This window comes from Esox lucius, chromosome 3 (assembly GCF_011004845.1).
Source record: "Esox lucius isolate fEsoLuc1 chromosome 3, fEsoLuc1.pri, whole genome shotgun sequence".
Taxonomy (NCBI): Eukaryota; Metazoa; Chordata; class Actinopteri; order Esociformes; family Esocidae; genus Esox; species Esox lucius.
The window spans coordinates 25658068-25676283 of record NC_047571.1 but is presented as its reverse complement, the minus strand read 5'-3'; the positions used below and the strand labels follow the sequence as shown (position 1 = coordinate 25676283).

The 18216-nt window shown below is 43.2% G+C and overlaps 3 protein-coding genes across 6 annotated transcripts in view; 1 reads left to right on the top strand and 2 right to left on the bottom strand.

Annotated features, from left to right (window-relative positions):
* myo10 (myosin X) overlaps window positions 1–2427 on the top strand; it is an 87832-nt gene extending 85405 nt beyond the window's left edge. Inside the window, 6 exon segments of the mRNA XM_034291378.1 lie at window positions 64–316; window positions 319–423; window positions 426–470; window positions 473–534; window positions 821–1012; window positions 1139–2427. Of these exon segments, the coding sequence (XP_034147269.1) occupies window positions 64–316; window positions 319–423; window positions 426–470; window positions 473–534; window positions 821–1012; window positions 1139–1249 (768 nt within the window). The 3' untranslated portion in view covers window positions 1250–2427.
* On the bottom strand, window positions 1855–8720 carry march11 (membrane-associated ring finger (C3HC4) 11). Its single transcript, XM_010892916.3, is given in 5 exon segments — window positions 1855–3640; window positions 5100–5123; window positions 5126–5291; window positions 5795–5950; window positions 7977–8720. Coding segments are annotated over 5 exon segments (1125 nt in total). The 5' UTR covers window positions 8421–8720; the 3' UTR covers window positions 1855–3305.
* Window positions 8721–11761: 3041 nt separating this feature from the next.
* On the bottom strand, window positions 11762–16822 carry znf622 (zinc finger protein 622). 4 transcript variants are annotated; one of them, XM_010892887.4, is made up of 8 exons: window positions 16706–16822; window positions 15831–15888; window positions 15061–15651; window positions 14468–14749; window positions 13345–13507; window positions 13060–13175; window positions 12742–12885; window positions 11762–12300 (listed from the first exon to the last, which is right to left on the bottom strand). In XM_010892887.4, the coding sequence occupies exons 2-8, from the start codon at window positions 15877–15879 to the stop codon at window positions 12167–12169; spliced, it is 1479 nt and encodes a 492-aa protein (XP_010891189.1). In that variant the 5' UTR covers window positions 15880–15888; window positions 16706–16822; the 3' UTR covers window positions 11762–12166. The 4 variants fall into 4 exon arrangements, with proteins under 4 accessions (XP_010891189.1, XP_019896797.1, XP_010891205.1 ...); XM_020041238.2 differs by lacking the exon at window positions 16706–16822 and adding an exon at window positions 16491–16515; XM_010892903.3 differs by lacking the exon at window positions 16706–16822 and adding an exon at window positions 16458–16482.
* Between the last annotated feature and the right edge of the window lie 1394 nt (window positions 16823–18216).

The following is an 18216-nucleotide window of genomic DNA, read 5'->3' as shown; positions in this document are numbered from 1 at the left end:
GTTCTTTGAAATATTAAAATAGGACTTCTCCATATTTCTATTCAGCCATGAAGCGGTAATCAGAGGTTCAGTACCCCTGCCCCAGAGGAGACCCTTCAGTTCCTAGCCGCTCTGAGACTACAATACCTCCTTGGGGACTACAACCCCCAAGTAACCGTGCCAGAAATGTCAGCAGTGTTCCCTATGGGTCGGTTGCGTGCCCGAATCCAAAATTCCACCAAGACTTTTGCCCCAGCCACACAACGGGGGCATGGGTCAGTGGCGGACCGTTCCGGCGGAACCTCGGAGAAGAAGCGCTCCAGCTTCCTGGAGGGAACTTGAGGCGGGAGTTTCAGGAGCGCTCGATGAGCCGACAGAAGCTGGAGGAGGAGAACACTCTGGAGGCCTGGGTGAGGGAGGAAATAGCAGCGGTGCGAGCCAGCCTGCTGAAAAGTGGAAGAAGCTCCAGGGGATGAACCAGGAGCAGGCCATGATGAGTACATGGCTTTGGTCAAAGAGTGGCCAGGCTACGGATCCACGCTCTTCAACGTGGAGGTCAGTAGCCCACACCTTACAGGTTTAAGGCATTTAGAAAGGGCTTTCTCAATCCTTTTTCTTAGCACTTTGGTTCTATCCCACCACTAACACACACCTAATATATTGCATTTAAACGTTTTTTAAATTTAACGAACCGTTGTTGCTTATAGGACAATTCCAGATAGTTCCTATCTGTGACTTTATTAATTGTGCTACGCGTGAATCTGTCTCCATTGTTGATCCCTTCTGCCTGCTCATACCATGTCTCCTCCTCCATGTCTCCTCCTCCATGTCTCCTCCTCAGTCCCGTGACGGGGCCTTCCCGCTGGAGCTGTGGCTGGGGGTGAGCAGGGAGGCCATCTCCTTGTATAAGCGCGGTGAGCCCTGGCCCCTGGAGGTCTTCCCGTACGAGCTCATCCTGTCGTTCGGGGCCCCGCTGCCAAACACCTACAAGATCGCCGTGGAAGGCCGGGAGCTGCTCTTCGAGACCGGTCTGGTATGTCAGCACATCCCCAGTCCCATAACAAGGCTGCGATAAGCAGTACTCCCATCTTATGGTTTCTGTTGTCCCCACATCATCAGCTGTAAGGTCCTGACTCAGCCGCCTGTACTCTTTCCCCAGGTGATGGACATTGCCAAGCTGATGAAGGCGTACATCAGTATGATTGTAAAGAAACGCTACAGCAACTCTCAATCGGTCAGCAGCCACGGCAGCCAATGCAGCGCCTGGTAAAAAGCTGTCAGTGACCTTTGGCCTTTCACCTCTCCGCAGACACCAGGGGAATTGGACCCCAAGCCACACAAGCTAGTCGGGCCAGGCTGACTTTCTCATGCCTCTGGTGGCCAGCAAGCTTTGTCTTTCTTATGCTGAGATGCTGTTATGCTTACAGTACAAGGGCTCTTGTTACAGGACCAGACTATCCATTAAGGGTTACTGTGGCGGTTCCTATGGTCCAATTCGTTTGAAGAGTCGGGGCATAGACAATGAGAATGTAAAAGGACTTCAGTAGAAGTTATCCCTGATCACAGATTCCGGATCAGATCACGGAAGCCTTTAGTCCCTAACTTTAAACAGTTGGGGAAACTTCTACTGACTGTTCAGTGTCATGTTTATTAACTTCTGGTGGATCTCAGTTGGACAGCCACTCCTTTCGATTCTTAATCATCACTGGTATTATTGAGAAATGTAAATATTCAACTCAGTACTCAAACTATTTTCAAGTAACGGTTCTGAAACATGGTTATTGATGGAAAGGGAAACATGTCAGTGGTGTTAAGTGTGAGGGGGGAAAAAAACATTGCCTGAAATAAACCTTTAATTGACAGCTTGGTCCAAAATAATCACGTCTACTTTAATATTACCGGATGAAAAACACATAGCAGTACAAACTCAAAGATCTCCACCTTGGGCCATGCTTGTCTGAATACTATAGCTTCTGGAAGATACTTAAATACACCCTCTACCAGCAACATAATGTTCTCGTCAGGTTGCTTGGATATTAAAATGTCACCGCACAACATTTCACTAGAACTCCGCGGGCGGAGGCTCCATCCAAAGATATGCAGAATCCTTGCTCAGTGCCTTGTATATTATGTACACGTGTTTCCTTTTCCATACATGTCGTTTCTTATATGATCATGTGCAATGTTATATAAATATATATTATAATCATACAGTTGTATATTTGATAAATCTTTGCCTTTTTTTTGGACAGAATTATGACCACAACAGAAAGCAATATTCACAAGAGATACCTTGTTATCTTTCTCCCCGTGTCGATTTCAATGGCTTACCGTTCAAGTATAACAGCTGTATACAATATCGGTCTCGATGTATCCTGTTTTTTCATATGTATTAGCTGTGTTATGTATCAAAAAGGATGTTTCTATCAATAAATGTCTGCTTATTTACACAGGTGTTTCTGGGTTTTTCGTTATTTGATATTTTGTTTTTTCTGTATTTTATTCAGAATCGGGCCGACAATTGGGGCTGAAACTGTAATCTGACAAAAATCTTAACGTGCCATGATTCACTGTCCTCGTCTCTGCACTGTGACATCTGATGTGTGGGGAGCTCTCTGGTGCATAATGTGGGCTGGTTTGAGTACTTAGCAAACATTCCTGCCATGAAAATAGAATAAGACGCTAAGATGTTTTGTGGTTGTAATCGTACGCAGTTACATCAAGAATTTAGTAGGAGTTTGAAACTTAAACGACTCTCTTCTGGACCAACTTAACAAGCATGTTCAATTGAGGGAAAACTATTATAGAGTTTCAATATTTGCATAATCACTGTAATTTGGAGGATTACTGTCAGTGTAAACTATTTCCGTAACAAATCATTGTTTTCTTCTGACCATCACTCAATCACTCCAAAAGGCTTCTCTTAGCCTGGCTACTGGAACAGACACAACCATTCCTTTCTCCAGTGTACCGTGCACCCAGCATTTGAGGAATGTAAAGAATCCGTAACAACACTCCACAAATAAATAACTATCGGTCCCTATATGAACAACACTTGTCATGTGACACAGTTACTCCATTTCACGTTTAACAGAGACACCACCAACGGATAATACTTGCATCGTGTGACAGAAACAGAAATCACACGGAGATCCTCCCTCATCGTCCAACTGCGACGTCATTCACCCTCCTAAGGCACCCGGCTCAGATGCAACTTAACGGCTCATTCATGGTCAATGTCCCCAGACCCTCCCACCCACCACAACAGAGTCATGTGAGCTCGTTACAGTTTAATAGGGGCTGACAACTGCCTTCAGTCACCTCCATTACACGGACGTGACACGGATCACACCCTCTCCCGAGGCGCTGTTCTGACTAAGGCCGTCGTCGGTGGCCAGAGGGGGGCAGCAGAGGGCCAGGGGAGGGAAACTGAGGCAGGTCCACGGCTGGGGCTCCAGCTGGGTGGGCTGGAAGGGACCGGCAGGCCCTAATGTGTCCAGGGGGAGCAACAGTGTCCTCGGGCCCTGCAGTCCCTGGCTGCTGCCGCCAGCCTCCTCCATGTCGGCCGCCTTGTCGTAGTTCTTCACGTCCCAGTGCAGGTTGACTGCCCGCCAGCGCATGAAAACGCTATGCACCGCCGCTCTCTCGTGGACAATCAGGACTGAAACACAAATGATTAGCTCACTCATGCTGTTGTTTTATGGCAAGAATGGGACATTTTTATCTGTGGTCTGTTCTCAGGTCTCTCCTTCAACTAGGAACTCTTAACTTTTTAGCCAGTTTTCTGAATGTTTCCGAGTTCTTTTCTCCTTGAAGTTAAATTAAAAGCGGACACTCTGGTAGCCTGTGCCAACAGGCATTGGTAAGAGCCAATGTTATAGTCACATGAATAAAATAACATTTAAAATAAAATAATATTTAAAATAAAATAATCATGGCACACCAATAAACTGTAGTGTCTGCTAAATTACTAAAATGTAAATACATTTTCCTCAAAGCACTAAATAACGATAAGTCTTCATATAAACCCACATTTAAAACTGGCCCACCGTTATTTAGCCAAACACTCATGGTACACGAATATACTGTATGTCCACCAATCACATGACAGGACTAGTAGGAACTTACATTCTAGTAATACTATTTTATTTATTGGCATTACTATCAGCTGCACAACTCGCAATGTAGTACAGCTCAGTAAATGCAGTCAGGGGTACTTGTGGGACAGACTGGAGCCTGAGGTCTTTCATTTCAGACACACTAATTTATTTTCTCAAGTTCCCTACCCAGTAAATATCCAGTCACTTGTCATCTCCCGTCTGGACTACTGCAACGCACTGTTGGCTGGGCTCACCACTTGTGACGTCAAGCCCCTGCAACTAATCCAGAACGCTGCGGCCCGTCTTGTGTTCAACCTTCCCAGATTCACCCATGTCACCCCTCTCCTCCGTAAGCTGCACTGGCTTCTGGAAGAAGCTTGCATCCTGCTACAGGACCATGGTGCTTGCCTTTGGAGCAGCAAAAGGAACTGCATCTCCCTATCTGCCGGCTGCGCTTAAACCCTACAACCCTTCCTGTGCACTCCAATCTGCCTCTTCATGTCTTTGGCCACCCAACCCTTAAGGATAGGCAGCTCCGGCTCAGCCAAGGCAAAACCCTTCTCTGTCTTGACACCTCAGTGTTGGAACAAACTTCCCATTGAAGCCAAGACAGCAGAGACCCTGCCAATCTTCTGAAAACGTCTGAAAACCTACCTCGTCTTAATAACTTGTGTAGCCCGCACCCCCACTCCACCCCCTCCACCTGAAAAGAAAATGCACTTATCTTTGATTTCTCTGGCACTGAGTTTGCCAACTAACGGCTTCGATTAAGGGAAGTGTACTTATTATGATTGCCACATGTTGGTTTTCCAAAACACCTTTAGAGGAATGCACTTATTGTAAGTCGCTCCGGATAAGAGCTTCTGCTAAATGACTAAAATGTAAATATACTTTCCTCAAAGCACTTATTATAACTAAATAATGTCTAAAGTCTTCATAAAAACCCACATTCAAAACTGGCCCACTGTTATTTGCCAGACCTCCCCCTAGGCCAGTGCGTTGCGGTCGGCAGGGTCTCACCTATGCAGACAAGGTCCATAAGCTGTACATGCCGTAGCAGATCTGGAAGAGGGTGTCCCGTCGCTGCCACAGAGCCTGGGGACTGAGGGCTGACCACATGAGCCAAGAGATACTGGAGACCAGGAAGAGAGAGCCCAGGAACACGGCAATGATCTGAACCTTCTCCATCAGTGTGATTGTGACAGTCTGCCACTGGAGAAAACAGGGGATTTCATTTTTTACAAACTATGATAACCCATATTAACAATGTTAACACTTTACACATCCATTTCTTTGAGGATACAGGACTAAATATGTATTTGAATATGTATTAATGAGGGCAAAGGGGATGGCTTTAGAAGCCATGGAAGATAGCTTCTAAGGAAGATAGTGTTTTGTTTATTTTGTGCTATTGCTGCAAGTTATTTAAACCATTCAGGTTAACCATGGATTGCATTTTGGCAAACATTTAAAAAGGCTGCAGTACTACAGCTATACAGCAGGCTTGCTTTTGTTATATGATTCTGTCAACCTCTTAATACATTTTGTGTGTATACACTGTATTTTCGGTTGTTCATTTTTCTTTTTTCTATTCGGAAAAAAAATTCTCAGTTGGTTGCCAACATTTGTATCCTCACTGTTTTGTTTAAACAGTCGAAAACTAAAATTTTCCAGACATAACCAGTTAATGTAAAAAAAAAATACAATAGACATACCTGCCACGGCGTCTTCAGGCTGATGGCAATGACGTGGAATCGATAGCAGCACAGCTCACAGGTCCAGGAGCCCCTCTCACTGATCCACTTGAGCAGGCAGTGCTGGTGCGTGTGGCGGACCGAGCCATCGCATCGGCATGGGTTCAGCAGGTCACCCTGTGTGGGCACGCATGACACGATGGTCGGGGTCAGAAGTGAAAGGTCAAGTGTCACACTGAGCTGGGCTGAGATTAGGCAATACACAATGATGGCGTCCAACGGACGTTTTGTCAAACAGACGATTTTCATTGGACAAATGCTGTAAATTGTCCAACTCTGAATGCTATGAAGGTCCTAAAATTAATTTAAATCTTGTAAAACATTAAATTAGTGCATCTCCTTAGATTGACATGTATATCTCAGTATTTTACCACAGTATTGTTGAATAATTGATTCTGATTGGCTAGAAGTGAGTTCGAGAATGCACATTAATTCCTGATATACTGGACAGTTGGATGCCGATCGGGACAGATATATGGCACACCTAATCATGACATAAAAGGCCACAAAACCAGTGCATTCAGTAAGGGAAGACTGTCAAAATGTATAAAGGCATATATCATGCTTAAACTACTGTTGCCAAGGATAAATAACATAAGCAAATATTTCTAGTAGATATTACGTCTTTTGTGGGTGAACTCAGGCTTTCATATGTTATGGTTGCTAAAGACGCAACCCAGATGTTCTGGCGATTAATTCTATAAACGTAGACATAAATAATAAACACAGAACTAATCAAACAGATTAGAACATATATCCAAATCTTGTATTTTGACTGTCTCAGAATTTTTTCTCAGTAAACCTGATAGGCTATGAGTTCAACAGAAAAGAATAGTCACTTAGCCATTTAGACCTACTTTATTTGTGTCGTGACCTTCTGTACGCTGGAACCACCTTCTTCTCCGAAGCATACTGTCGCAGTATGAAGGGGACTGTACAGTTAGTATCACATTTAACTGGAGTGTCTTTCAGAGCTTGAATACTATATAGCGGGGTTCATTTAGTGTTTGCATAAGCCAGCCTTTAAGTGTCATACAGACAAGGAAAGATCTCAGTTGACACTGGCATGGGGCAAGGTCAAAGTTGAATATGAAGCCAGATTTACAGAAGAGTTTCTCACCGGTGGTTGGGAATAACATGAATATTTACTGTGGATCTTCAAAAATAGAAAGCTGTCTGACAGTGCAATCAGGATCAAACAATCTGTTCTTGTTTAAAGAGAGAAGAAAGGCCAGTCTCTTTGGCACATGATATTACAATGAATGGAGACTGCATCCACCGTAAATTGAACCAAGGTCTGGTCCACAGGCAGACAGGCCAGCAGTGTGACCCAGGAAAAAATGCATTAGTACCAAGAAGCAGGAAATGGAAAGGAAGAAGGAAGTTTACTAATGCTGTGTCCATTAGGCCACTGACTGCTTTGGAGCCCTTTGTAGTGAAGTAGCAGTTAAAGGTAGTGTTTTGTAAAGATAAAAAATAATGCTGTATTATAATACTATATTATAGGGGCAATTCAGCTATTCATATGAGAAATTTCGATTTGAAGTCTAAAACCTTTTGACTTGCCCAAATGCAAATAACCATCTCCAAGCACATGCAAGGAACAAAATCAAAAGTTTTAATTTGTTTTAAAAAGGCAAGGGCTGTAAATCCAACGTTTCAGGATCTTTAGTCCATCTTTAAGCTAAAAGATCCAACATATCCAAAAGCTTGGGCTTTGGAACTTGAACTGTATGCGAAAGCTCCTGAAAAAAATAGTTACAAATAAGGATTAATATTGTGACAATAAAAATCCATTCCGGTGGTGGAATTTATAAACCGCCTTTTCAACGTCTTCTGCTACCAGTGCAACAATAACCAAAAGTTTAAGTAACGAAAATGATCACCTGTGTCGATGCCGTGGAGGGTGAGAATAAAACGATAGGGTAAGATAATTAGATAACATCTGGTGTTTGCCAGTCTTCGCTACGGTTGAAACTTCCATGAGCAAAAGCTCAACGCGGCGTGCCATGCGTCGCTGACCATGGTGCTGAAGCGAATAGACCAAGGCGCGTGATCACCGATTACATTATATAATTTAGCCATATGGACAGTCACATACGTATATAATGATTCATCATGCTTTTATCTACGGCTGTCATACCTGCTCGGCACCTTGGAAGCAAATTCGACAGCTTGGAGTGGGAATACTGCTCTGGCTGCTGCAGTTTGAATGCATCGTTGGCGTCTTCTCACGACTTCCCCCAGCCTTCCCTTCTTCACTTGGCTGACAACTTCTTTCGCCATTATTATCCACATTGCATTCACTGTGTACTCCTCCAGCAGCTGGATCAAAAGACTCGCCACTGCTGTGTCCTCTATGCCCCCGCGTCTCCGCCTCGGAGTCCTGTCCTTCCGACAAGGCATGTGTTTTTTTATCTTTGCAGGTGTGGGTAATGATAGCGCCTCCCTGTGGCTCGCCTTTTTTCACACCGCAAGCTGATCCCGCCTCTCCATCCTCTAACACGCTCATAGTTAAATACAAATAATATTTAATTAAAAAAGTAAATTCTGGTAAAGTTACACGTAGCCCACATTCCAAAGGCATTCAGAAAGCAATAGGCGAAACTCAAGCCGTGCTTACCCATCAATGACGTCATGCTATCTAATGCGGGTTTAAAAAAGTTGTAGAAAAACGGACTCGTTTTCGCGTTCCTGTCGACTTGTAATTTAGATTATATGGTGTAGGTTAACGTTGCGTAAGGTAGGTTTCATATCCAAACAAACAACCTACTGAGATGGAACTAGAATGTTCGAGGATGCTAAACACTTGACTCATATTTCCCCTCACCCCTATCGTGTTTCCAAGGAAACGGAGAATTTGATAAACGCAAGATAAAACTTTCGAGAAACACTCACCCACAAAGAACCACATGATTCTGTCCTGCAAGGTTGCAAATGCCATAAGCAACAATAGAGTGACGAGGAGAATTGCAATCACATTGGTGCAGCTGCAGCCGTCGACTCAAGTGAAAACGTTAGAGATATTGCGAGGCAACCAAACGGCACTCCTCTTCAATAGCCTATGGGCCGCATGGCAAATTATTTGGTGTAAATGAAGGTAGGTGTGTGTTAAACCAAAAATACATATGCAGCAGATTCACTTGATTGAGAAAACTCTTCAAGACCTGATGCATTGCAACAGTTTGTAGGCAGTTAGGACAAGGGAGACAGTCCCGGTTGGTTGCCAATGGTCTGAATACTACGGTTAAAGAAAAAATCTAGAAGGGGAAAGCTGGCAACTGATTAGTAGCATAAAACCTGCCACCGACAGGCATTATGCCCTTGAGCAAAGCATCTACCTTAATATACTTGAGGGATGCTACTCTCTGGGGCTGACCATGTGACTGTCAGCCTAATTCTTTTTTTTGGGGCTGGGCACTTCATCAGTAACGTATAATGACGTAATGGACAAAATAGAGCTACTCTCCATTGGCGATTCGGGGAGTAGTTGCGGTAGGCAGAGTGTTGAAATCAATGCCAGTGATAATCAACACTGTCATGCTTGTAAAAGGACAGTGGTAACACATTTTAAAATAGGAAAATTCAAGATGCAGGATGTCCAGCATCAGTCTGGCTGATGAGAACTTGTGACAGACCTGGTGATAACCACACAGGTCCAGCATACCAGTTGAATAATAATTCCTTACCTCACTGTATCTAAATGTAGATACCAGTGATGCAAAAATGCTGTTATTTTCTAGCTTGCTTATATTTACAGTAATACATGATGTACATAACTAGGTTCTCTGTTGACAAGTTAGAGCCTCACAAAACTGTCTGAGGGGGCTGCTTTTCCAAGAAGAAGAATTTTTTGGAGGATGTGTATCACTTTCCAAGGAGCAGCAGTAATGGACTCTAATGCAACAAAGGAAATAACCACTCATGTCAAATCACTACCTATGAGGTCAGGATCAATACCAGGCCCCAGAGGATCAGTGGGAGATTGGGAGCAAGTAAAATGGAGGATGAGGGGGACATTTCTCCCTAGTTTCACATCAAAAGAGCATCATGTCAGATACTATGGAGCTGTGTAATTGTATTCAGAAAATTGAGAGGTGGAATTGACCCAGATGATTCAATAACCTGTTCGAAATGTTGAGACAATAATTTGCTTTTATCAAAACGGTGTACATTTAGAAGAATATTAACCCCAGTCATTGCATGGCGTTGTATTTACCAAACCCTCCCAATAAACAAGCAAAGGTTCAACCATACAAATAAAGGCAAATACATAAATCAGGTTTCATCTGAAAAAAGATGACCAAAGTTCTAATTACGCAGCTGAAATGCCTTTCAGCCAACCTTAGCATCATCTCTCCTAATATCCCAGAGATCAATTAGGCTCATTTTCAGAGTGTTTCATCTACTGGGCGTCTATGTGTTTGGTCATAGAACAGCATATGGGCAGAGTGCCCTAAACCGAAGCCCATCCAGCCACAAACACTCTCTGGGTCCTCTAAAGGAAGTGGACTGGCTGCCAAAGACAAGTGAGGACCACAAGCAGATGGACTGACTGAGCTCATTAGGAGTAGTGTGGCTGCAGAGCTTCCGCTCTCACACTCTCCCTCCGCAGCTTGGCTTCACATGACATCTCTACAAGGCTGGAGATATTAACCAACAGGGAAAGGAAATCAACTCCCTCAAAGGGATAATTGTATGACATGGTTTTAAGAGGCTTTCAGATTTTTGCAGGTACGAATTATAAGGCAGGATGTTGCATTCATTTGGTTACCTTAAAAAACAAAACAAGCGTAGATTGCAGTCAGACCTTGTCCTATACTTTCCACTTTGAGTGAGCGCTCTTGATTCCTGAACACAATTGGAGCTACCTTAAAGCTCCCTTAATCATAGTATCAGGTTCGAGCCCCGGTTGAGACAGGTTCGAGCCCCGGTTGAGACAGGTTCGAGCCCCGGTTGAGACAGGTTCGAGCCCCGGTTGAGACAGGTTCGAGCCCCGGTTGAGACAGGTTCGAGCCCCGGTTGAGACAGGTTCGAGCCCCGGTTGAGACAGGTTCGAGCCCCGGTTGAGACAGGTTCGAGCCCCGGTTGAGACAGGTTCGAGCCCCGGTTGAGACAGGTTCGAGCCCCGGTTGAGACAGGTTCGAGCCCCGGTTGAGACAGGTTCGAGCCCCGGTTGAGACAGGTTCGAGCCCCGGTTGAGACAGGTTCGAGCCCCGGTTGAGACAGGTTCGAGCCCCGGTTGAGACAGGTTCGAGCCCCGGTTGAGACAGGTTCGAGCCCCGGTTGAGACAGGTTCGAGCCCCGGTTGAGACAACTTCATGAATTTGCTACATTGGTGTCAAAACCGTAGTGTGGCCTGTGGTCATCTGAGAAGGATCTAAGTGTGAGGTAACTTATACAGAGGCACTGGGACCCTCCAGAAAGAAGGGGATACTGTAGCTTACCAAATACTGTTGCTGGACCAGGGGTTTACTTGTTACAAAACGTCACAGTATGCCAGCAAAATAAAGCAACGTCAATGACCTCTTCAGGATCTGCCCTTTGGTTTTCCTAATCAATATCCATAACCTCAATAACTCACATAGCCTATTACATTTAAACTTGATTCAATTGGCAGAAGAGGTTATCCCAGGAGTGGGCGTACTAAGGACTAGGGGCTAAATCAATCCGGCCTGCAGTAGGCTGGAATATAACAAAATACAATATTTTGGGTTGTAAAAGACTTTGTAAAATATATGAGTTTTCCCACCCCTGCTTTTTCCAAAGCGACTTACACTAGTGAATGCAAACATTTTCATACAAAACGAAGATGACACGAAAAACAGCACCAATAAGCCACCTTGGAAACAGAAACAGTGTCCCTTTCTAAACTAATATTTACCTCTGGAATCAGTTACGTTAATTAGAAAGTTTGAAAGAGATTGATTACCGCGGAAAGACTAGGATTAGTTTATTATTCATAATTACCATACAACAGAATTTTATAAACAAGGATTTGGGGTAATGACAGTATGGAATAAGCAGTGAAAATCATTTTCTACATCAGAATTTTTTGGGGATGTAAAATATATATCCATATTTGTCAAAATACAGAACAGTAACTATATTCAAATATATTGAATACATAACTTTCTGTAAATATGAATAATGAGGTCCGACCATATTTTTTAGATTATGACATTGTTAGATCTAGATGGAACAGTGAGTGTTAAATGTTTACAACAGAAATCTTTTAGTGGGGTAAAAGATTAAAGGTAAAGCTATAGAGACTGTCCAATAATATGTGAGTCGAATAATTGAGAGACAGACCCCATATTTGCTGTCTAAAGACTAGAACATGACTTGGAGCCTGAAGTGGGTCTGTTTGCAAGAATTGTTGTTCATGCCCATCTTTAGCATCCACTTTGACTTCATTTTCTGGACAAATTTCATGTCCTTCTGGCTCTGGTGGAAAGAGTTTTTACCTAGACAAAGAGAAGGAAATGAGAGGATAAAGGGTAAGATTCATGAATGCCAATTCGAAACTTAAGAAAATAGAAATGAACATTCTTTCCCCCACCATGAGGAAAATTATTTCTTTGAGATCTACACTATCAGCCAGAAGTTTACAAATATATGTACCAAAGTGAATGTGCAAATTATGCCAAGTCTGTAAGCAGATTCAATCTGGACCTAAATGTACAGATGCTGCAAAAGAACATAAGCACCAACAAACTTTGCCCCGCCCCCCGCCCCTTCTCAGGTTCAAATAAAGATTATAGGCACATCCCTTTAAATATTTAATTTATATACATTACCGTGTTAAAAAAAGGATTAACACAAAAAGTTCACTCAGGTACGGATCTCTGCAAAGTTTAGGTACAACCAAGCCTGGATTTGGGCCAAGGTGTAGAGATGAACCTTACCAATGTCCCCTCCCCAGCCCAGGGCCTTGTACTGCCGAAGTACCCGACCCACTGCATTCCTGTTATGGGCCAGTGCCACTGTCTTTGGGGCACCAAAACGCTGCTTGTAGTATCGCATCAGAGAGCGATGGCCAATCTTAGCACCTGGAGAAGAACAAATGATGTTAAAGGCAAGGATTAATTAAATCTGTCAGGTTAACTGGTCTGCACCTACACCAGCCCTTTGTGTAAAAGCTTGCAAATCATAAATATGAATCCAAGACCAAGGGCAATAACAGTCAAGTATTATATCAGGTGAAAGATGTTCCTTCATATCACCTGAGGGAAGAGTCAGCTCAAGAGTGTCATCATCGTAGTCCATGTTCTTCATGTCCGGCAGCTCTTCATCATCCATCTCAGCGTCCTCTCCCTCTTTCTGGTCAGGATAACTAGTCCTGGAAACATTTGACAAGTCATTAAGTCTCAGACAAGAATACTGACAATAGTTTACAACAATCATAAAGTTATCTTACTATGCTGCGGGGTACAGTACATCTTAGCTCAGCAATCCTAGAACAATTGGAAAAGTATAGCTAGGATGACTGATATTTAAAAATATACTACCTGAAGTCGTAGAAGTCGGCAAACTCCAGTGAAGCGTCTCCGTCTGTAAAGAGCTTACAATGGCTTTTGTCAGTCATGTGGCCTTGTACTGCTTCCGTGGTGTAGAAAGATCGGCCCTTTTCGTTGCACCACAGACACACCTTACCAGCACCCACTTTCTCTCCTGCAAAACAAAGAACAACAGTACGCTTTAGAGTATGGGGGAGGTTTAAATAGCAACGAAACAAGATACCGAACACTACATTTCCAGTTTAGATGTTTGTTTTACTGACTTTGTGACAAAGCCATCAGAGAAAACATTTCATATTTAGAGTCCATAGAGTCCAACCTATGCTTCTGCCCCAGATGAGTTCAACACTTTCTATACTCGCTTTGAAGTGGACAGCACTGACCCAAGCAGCAAAGCACTTTCTGCTCTGGAAGACCAAGCAGTCTCGCTGCCTATGGCTAAACCAAGGGACGTTCAAGAGTTTGGCAGTTTTCCATTCTTAGTGCTCACACGCAACCGGTAGTGAAGGCGTCTGCTTTAAGCTAACAGGTGGCACAGAGTTATTCTCCCAGATACACAAGAGAAATTCCACATGGTTAAGAGTTTCAGCTTCATGGTTGGTTCATGGAAACAAGCTGGATATGGGTGGAAATATCGCTCAAAATGTTGAGAACGTTCACCTAACTACTTTCAATGGTGCAAATGAAGCAAACATGGCGACTACCTCATGACACTGGTTCAGAGAATGCAAAGCGTGGGCAAAGCATTAATCAAGGCAAATGGTGCCTATTTTTAGGTATCTGAAATTATTTTGACTTGTTTAACACTTTTTTGGTTACTTCATAGTTTTATAAATTCCACAATACAACATAAAAAAATCTGATATACCAAGAGCCAAACAACCAATCAACCAGTTGCCTAAATTGCCAAATTTACATAAGTTTACATTTACCTCTGAAATATCTGGTGATATTGCATTTCAGACATATCACCCGGCCCTAATAACCACAAGGCATAACGATAAAAAGGGCAGAATGGCTATTAAAGTTGAAAACGGAAAATGTTTTAGAAAACATTGCCAACTGCTGAAAAGGACCTTGGGGAAAAACTGGCATGACAATTCTACAGACTCACCCAGGTAGCGAATGAGTCCTTTGAGGTCAATTAGGTATTCCAGATCGGGCAGGAAGAAGCTGTGAACTTTGGTCATGTGAGCCAGATTCTTGAGGAGCGAGTGAGAGTGGTGGGGGCAGAACAAACAGTCTGTGATGGGAATGGCTCCCGGGAGAGAGGAAGGATGAGAGACGGATGACATGGTGCATCTCCCACCCTCAACCTCCATGGTTTCATCTGCATCTTCATCAAAATCATCATCCATGTCGTCGTCGCTCTCGTCGCCCACATCCTCCCACTCTTCTGCAATAAAGAAACTCATCATTACTAACAATGGCCAACGATTGTCCAACATAACCCAAGGTATGCACTTAACCATTTGACCTTTCTTCAGCTCTTTAACTTCCATGACTGACTGACCAAAATAAAAATCTCACCTTTGTCAAATGGTGTTTGGACCATAAAAATCACAAAATCACAATGACGACAACCTATCAGATTAGCACCTAAGTACTGTCATAATATCAGATCGCAAGGTTCCTGGCAAAATATCAAACATATCATCCCACCCCTTTACACGTGTCAATTCAGGTCAAATTAAGATTCCATAATACCTTCTTCTACTGTGGCCCCTTCCTCTGCTAGCATCTTCTTGGCCTGCTCTTCAAACCACTGCAGCCTGGGCGGTTTCTCTGGCCTGTTCCTTTCCACCGTTGGCACATCCACCTCTGAAGTCTGAGCCTGTTCCGTTTTCACCGGGCTGGGCCGCGGTTGTGGCTTCAGGGCCTGCTGCAGAGCTTCATTCCTGGCATTGTGGTCCACCTTGCCGTCATCCCCGAGGCCCTTCTCTAGATTTTTCTCATTCATCCTCTCCACTTTCCTCTGGGCCGCCAACAAGGCCTGCTTCTCTGCCTGCTGGTGCTTGTGGGATTGAAGGTGGTTCTGGTAGGCATTGGAACTGGAGAACCTTTTGTTACACGTGGAACAGCCCTGGCTGACCGAGGCCCCGCTTTCCTGATGTTCAGCGGCAGCACGTTGCACCAACACACGTTCCTGGAAGTTCTCAGCGGTCACGGGGGGCATGTCAGCAACTTTGCGCTTCAGGTTGTAGCGGTGCCAGTCTGTTTTGTAGTGTGCACGCTGAATTTCCCCATCAGCAAAGGCAACGCGACAGCTGATGCAGGTGTATGAGGACATGGTGGTAGCTAGAATGAAAAACAATGATATGGTCCGACAGTGATTCTGCCATCACAAATTCTCCAGAAACAATGGTTTTATATAATTAATGGAAATGACCATTCAACAACAGCAGTTAACTATTGTAGAAGTGTATTACTGAAGGGAAGCGTCATCTTAGGTTCTACCCGAAGCTGTATCCACTTACCATGAACTTTTGTTGAGGCAGAAGCGGTTGCATCATCAGGTTCGTTCATTCTTAAGTCCTAAATAAAATGAAAAAGTGTCACTTTAAAATGTATACACATTCCCAAGAAATGTAATTACGTCGCTCACATCAACGGGATCTAGAATTAGCTAACTAGGAAGTTAACTTTTAAATTGAGTTCGCTGCTGGCCTTGCCTCCTTATTAGTGATCGTATATCCTCGTCAACATCCTTAGTTGCGCATCGTTATTTGAACTGAAACGAAACCTCATAGTCCTGGTACGTAACGATGCATAACTGGAAAATATCCGAACACATTAGACTAGTGGAAGACAATTCCAAGATGCGAAGGATGCCAGCTAACACGATACGTGGCTACAATTCGATGAACATGTTTATTTTTTACTTCTGTATGAGTAAAAACAATACTTTACACTTTGAGTCAACAAAGAAAATATTTATATACATTTAGATATCTCAGTACAATTACTAACTTTACCGTACTAATTAGCTAGTTAGCTTTCTAGCTAGTAAACTGTTGTATTACACCTATAAATAAAGTAGGCAGAGTTAGCTACTTAAGCAGTTATCATAATAACATAATTTTGAATATACAAAACAAACTGACTGAGAAAGAACATTCTGCTTTTCAGTGGCTTACTAATGTTAATAATAATCACATGCTACGACGAAATGACTTTCTCGTCCTACTCCACCAAAGCTAATAGTCATCTGTCCACACTGCACTGGTCTAAACAAATATAATGACAGCTAATTGGCTACTGTACTGTAGATGTCTGACACGTCCGTTTTAAAATGATCACATATAAGTACACGTTGCACACAAAAAATAAGTAAATCGCATTAATAACTTACCAAAAAAGGCCCTCCTCGCAACAAAAGTGTCACCCAAGAAGCTAATTTGTAGCTACGCGTTTTATAAACCTTTTCCGTTCCATGTGCGTAGCGTCTTTCTCATGAACTTTGAACTGTGCTACGTCATGAGGTTCAGAAAACTCCATTACTAAAACCAGAGGTATAGTGCCACCAAGAGTTTTTGTTGGTATAACCCGGTATAACGCAGTTTATTTTTTTTATAAATCTGATATGTAGTTTAATAGGCCTGATAAGGCCCTAATCGTGTTTAGCACCCACGGGCCCCTCCTGTGGTGTGAAATACCCAGCTACGGCCAAACCACATTTTATCACTAAAATACATTTTGGACATTTTATTGAAAAACTTCTTTACAAGACATCTCCCAAAATGATCTTGACTGCATTTCTGCTATTCCAGAGACCGAACTAGCACTACAGTATTTTCATAGTGGCATTTTCAGTCACTGGTTTGATTCTGAAATATCTGATATTATTCATAAAATAAAGCTAGAGAAACAAGTTTTAATACATTGAGAATCATGTGTGTAAAACCTATTAGAAAAGGAAAAGCAGACCAGTATGTATATATGCTATCTACCTATAATGGATGTCCTTCCAAATTCTGGAAAACAGTAGAAACCCTTAAGAACAGTGCCACTACAATAGATAGTGTTGGGCTTTGAACCTATTACTGATCAAAATGCAATTGCAGATGACTTTAATAGCCACTTTATTTTCCTCTTTGCTACAGAGGATCTTTTCTAAAAATAAAATATCTATATAAAAAATCTATACAAGAGGACTGGCCATATTCTGAAACACATGAGACCTTATTAGCACATCAAGCAATCACATTTATTTTTATAAAGCTCTTTACATCAGCAGTTGTCACAAAGTGGTTATACAGATTCCCAACCTGAAACCCCAAAGGGCAAGCAAGAACAAAAATGGAAATAAAACGTCATGTCAGGGTCAAACCGAGGAAGAAACGTAGAATGGAGCCAGATTCTAAGGGGTGGCCAGTCCACTTCCAGCTGTGCCAGATGAAGATTCTAAGGGGTGGCCAGTCCACTTCCAGCTGTGCCAGATGAAGATTCTAAGGGGTGGCCAGTCCACTTCCAGCTGTGCCAGATGAAGATTCTAAGGGGTGGCCAGTCCACTTCCAGCTGTGCCAGATGAAGATTCTAAGGGGTGGCCAGTCCACTTCCAGCTGTGCCAGATGAAGATTCTAAGGGGTGGCCAGTCCAATTCCAGCTGTGCCGGAAGAAGATTCTAAGGGGTGGCCAGTCCACTTCCAGCTGTGCCAGATGAAGATTCTAAGGGGTGGCCAGTCCACTTCCAGCTGTGCCAGATGAAGATTCTAAGGGGTGGCCAGTCCACTTCCAGCTGTGCCAGATGAAGATTCTAAGGGGTGGCCAGTCCAATTCCAGCTGTGCCGGAAGAAGATTCTAAGGGGTGGCCAGTCCACTTTCTGCTGTGCCAGATGAAGATTCTAAGAGTACATTACCTTT

Coding starts and splice junctions, on each gene's coding strand:
- znf622 (XM_010892887.4), bottom strand. CDS start 15,879: ATGAACGAACCTGATGATGCAACCGCTTCTGCCTCAACAAAAGTTCAT. Junction 15,652..15,830: donor TGCCTCAACAAAAGTTCATG/GTAAGTGGATAC, acceptor TTTTCATTCTAG/CTACCACCATGTCCTCATAC. Junction 12,886..13,059: donor TGAGCTGACTCTTCCCTCAG/GTGATATGAAGG, acceptor GTTCTTCTCCAG/GTGCTAAGATTGGCCATCGC.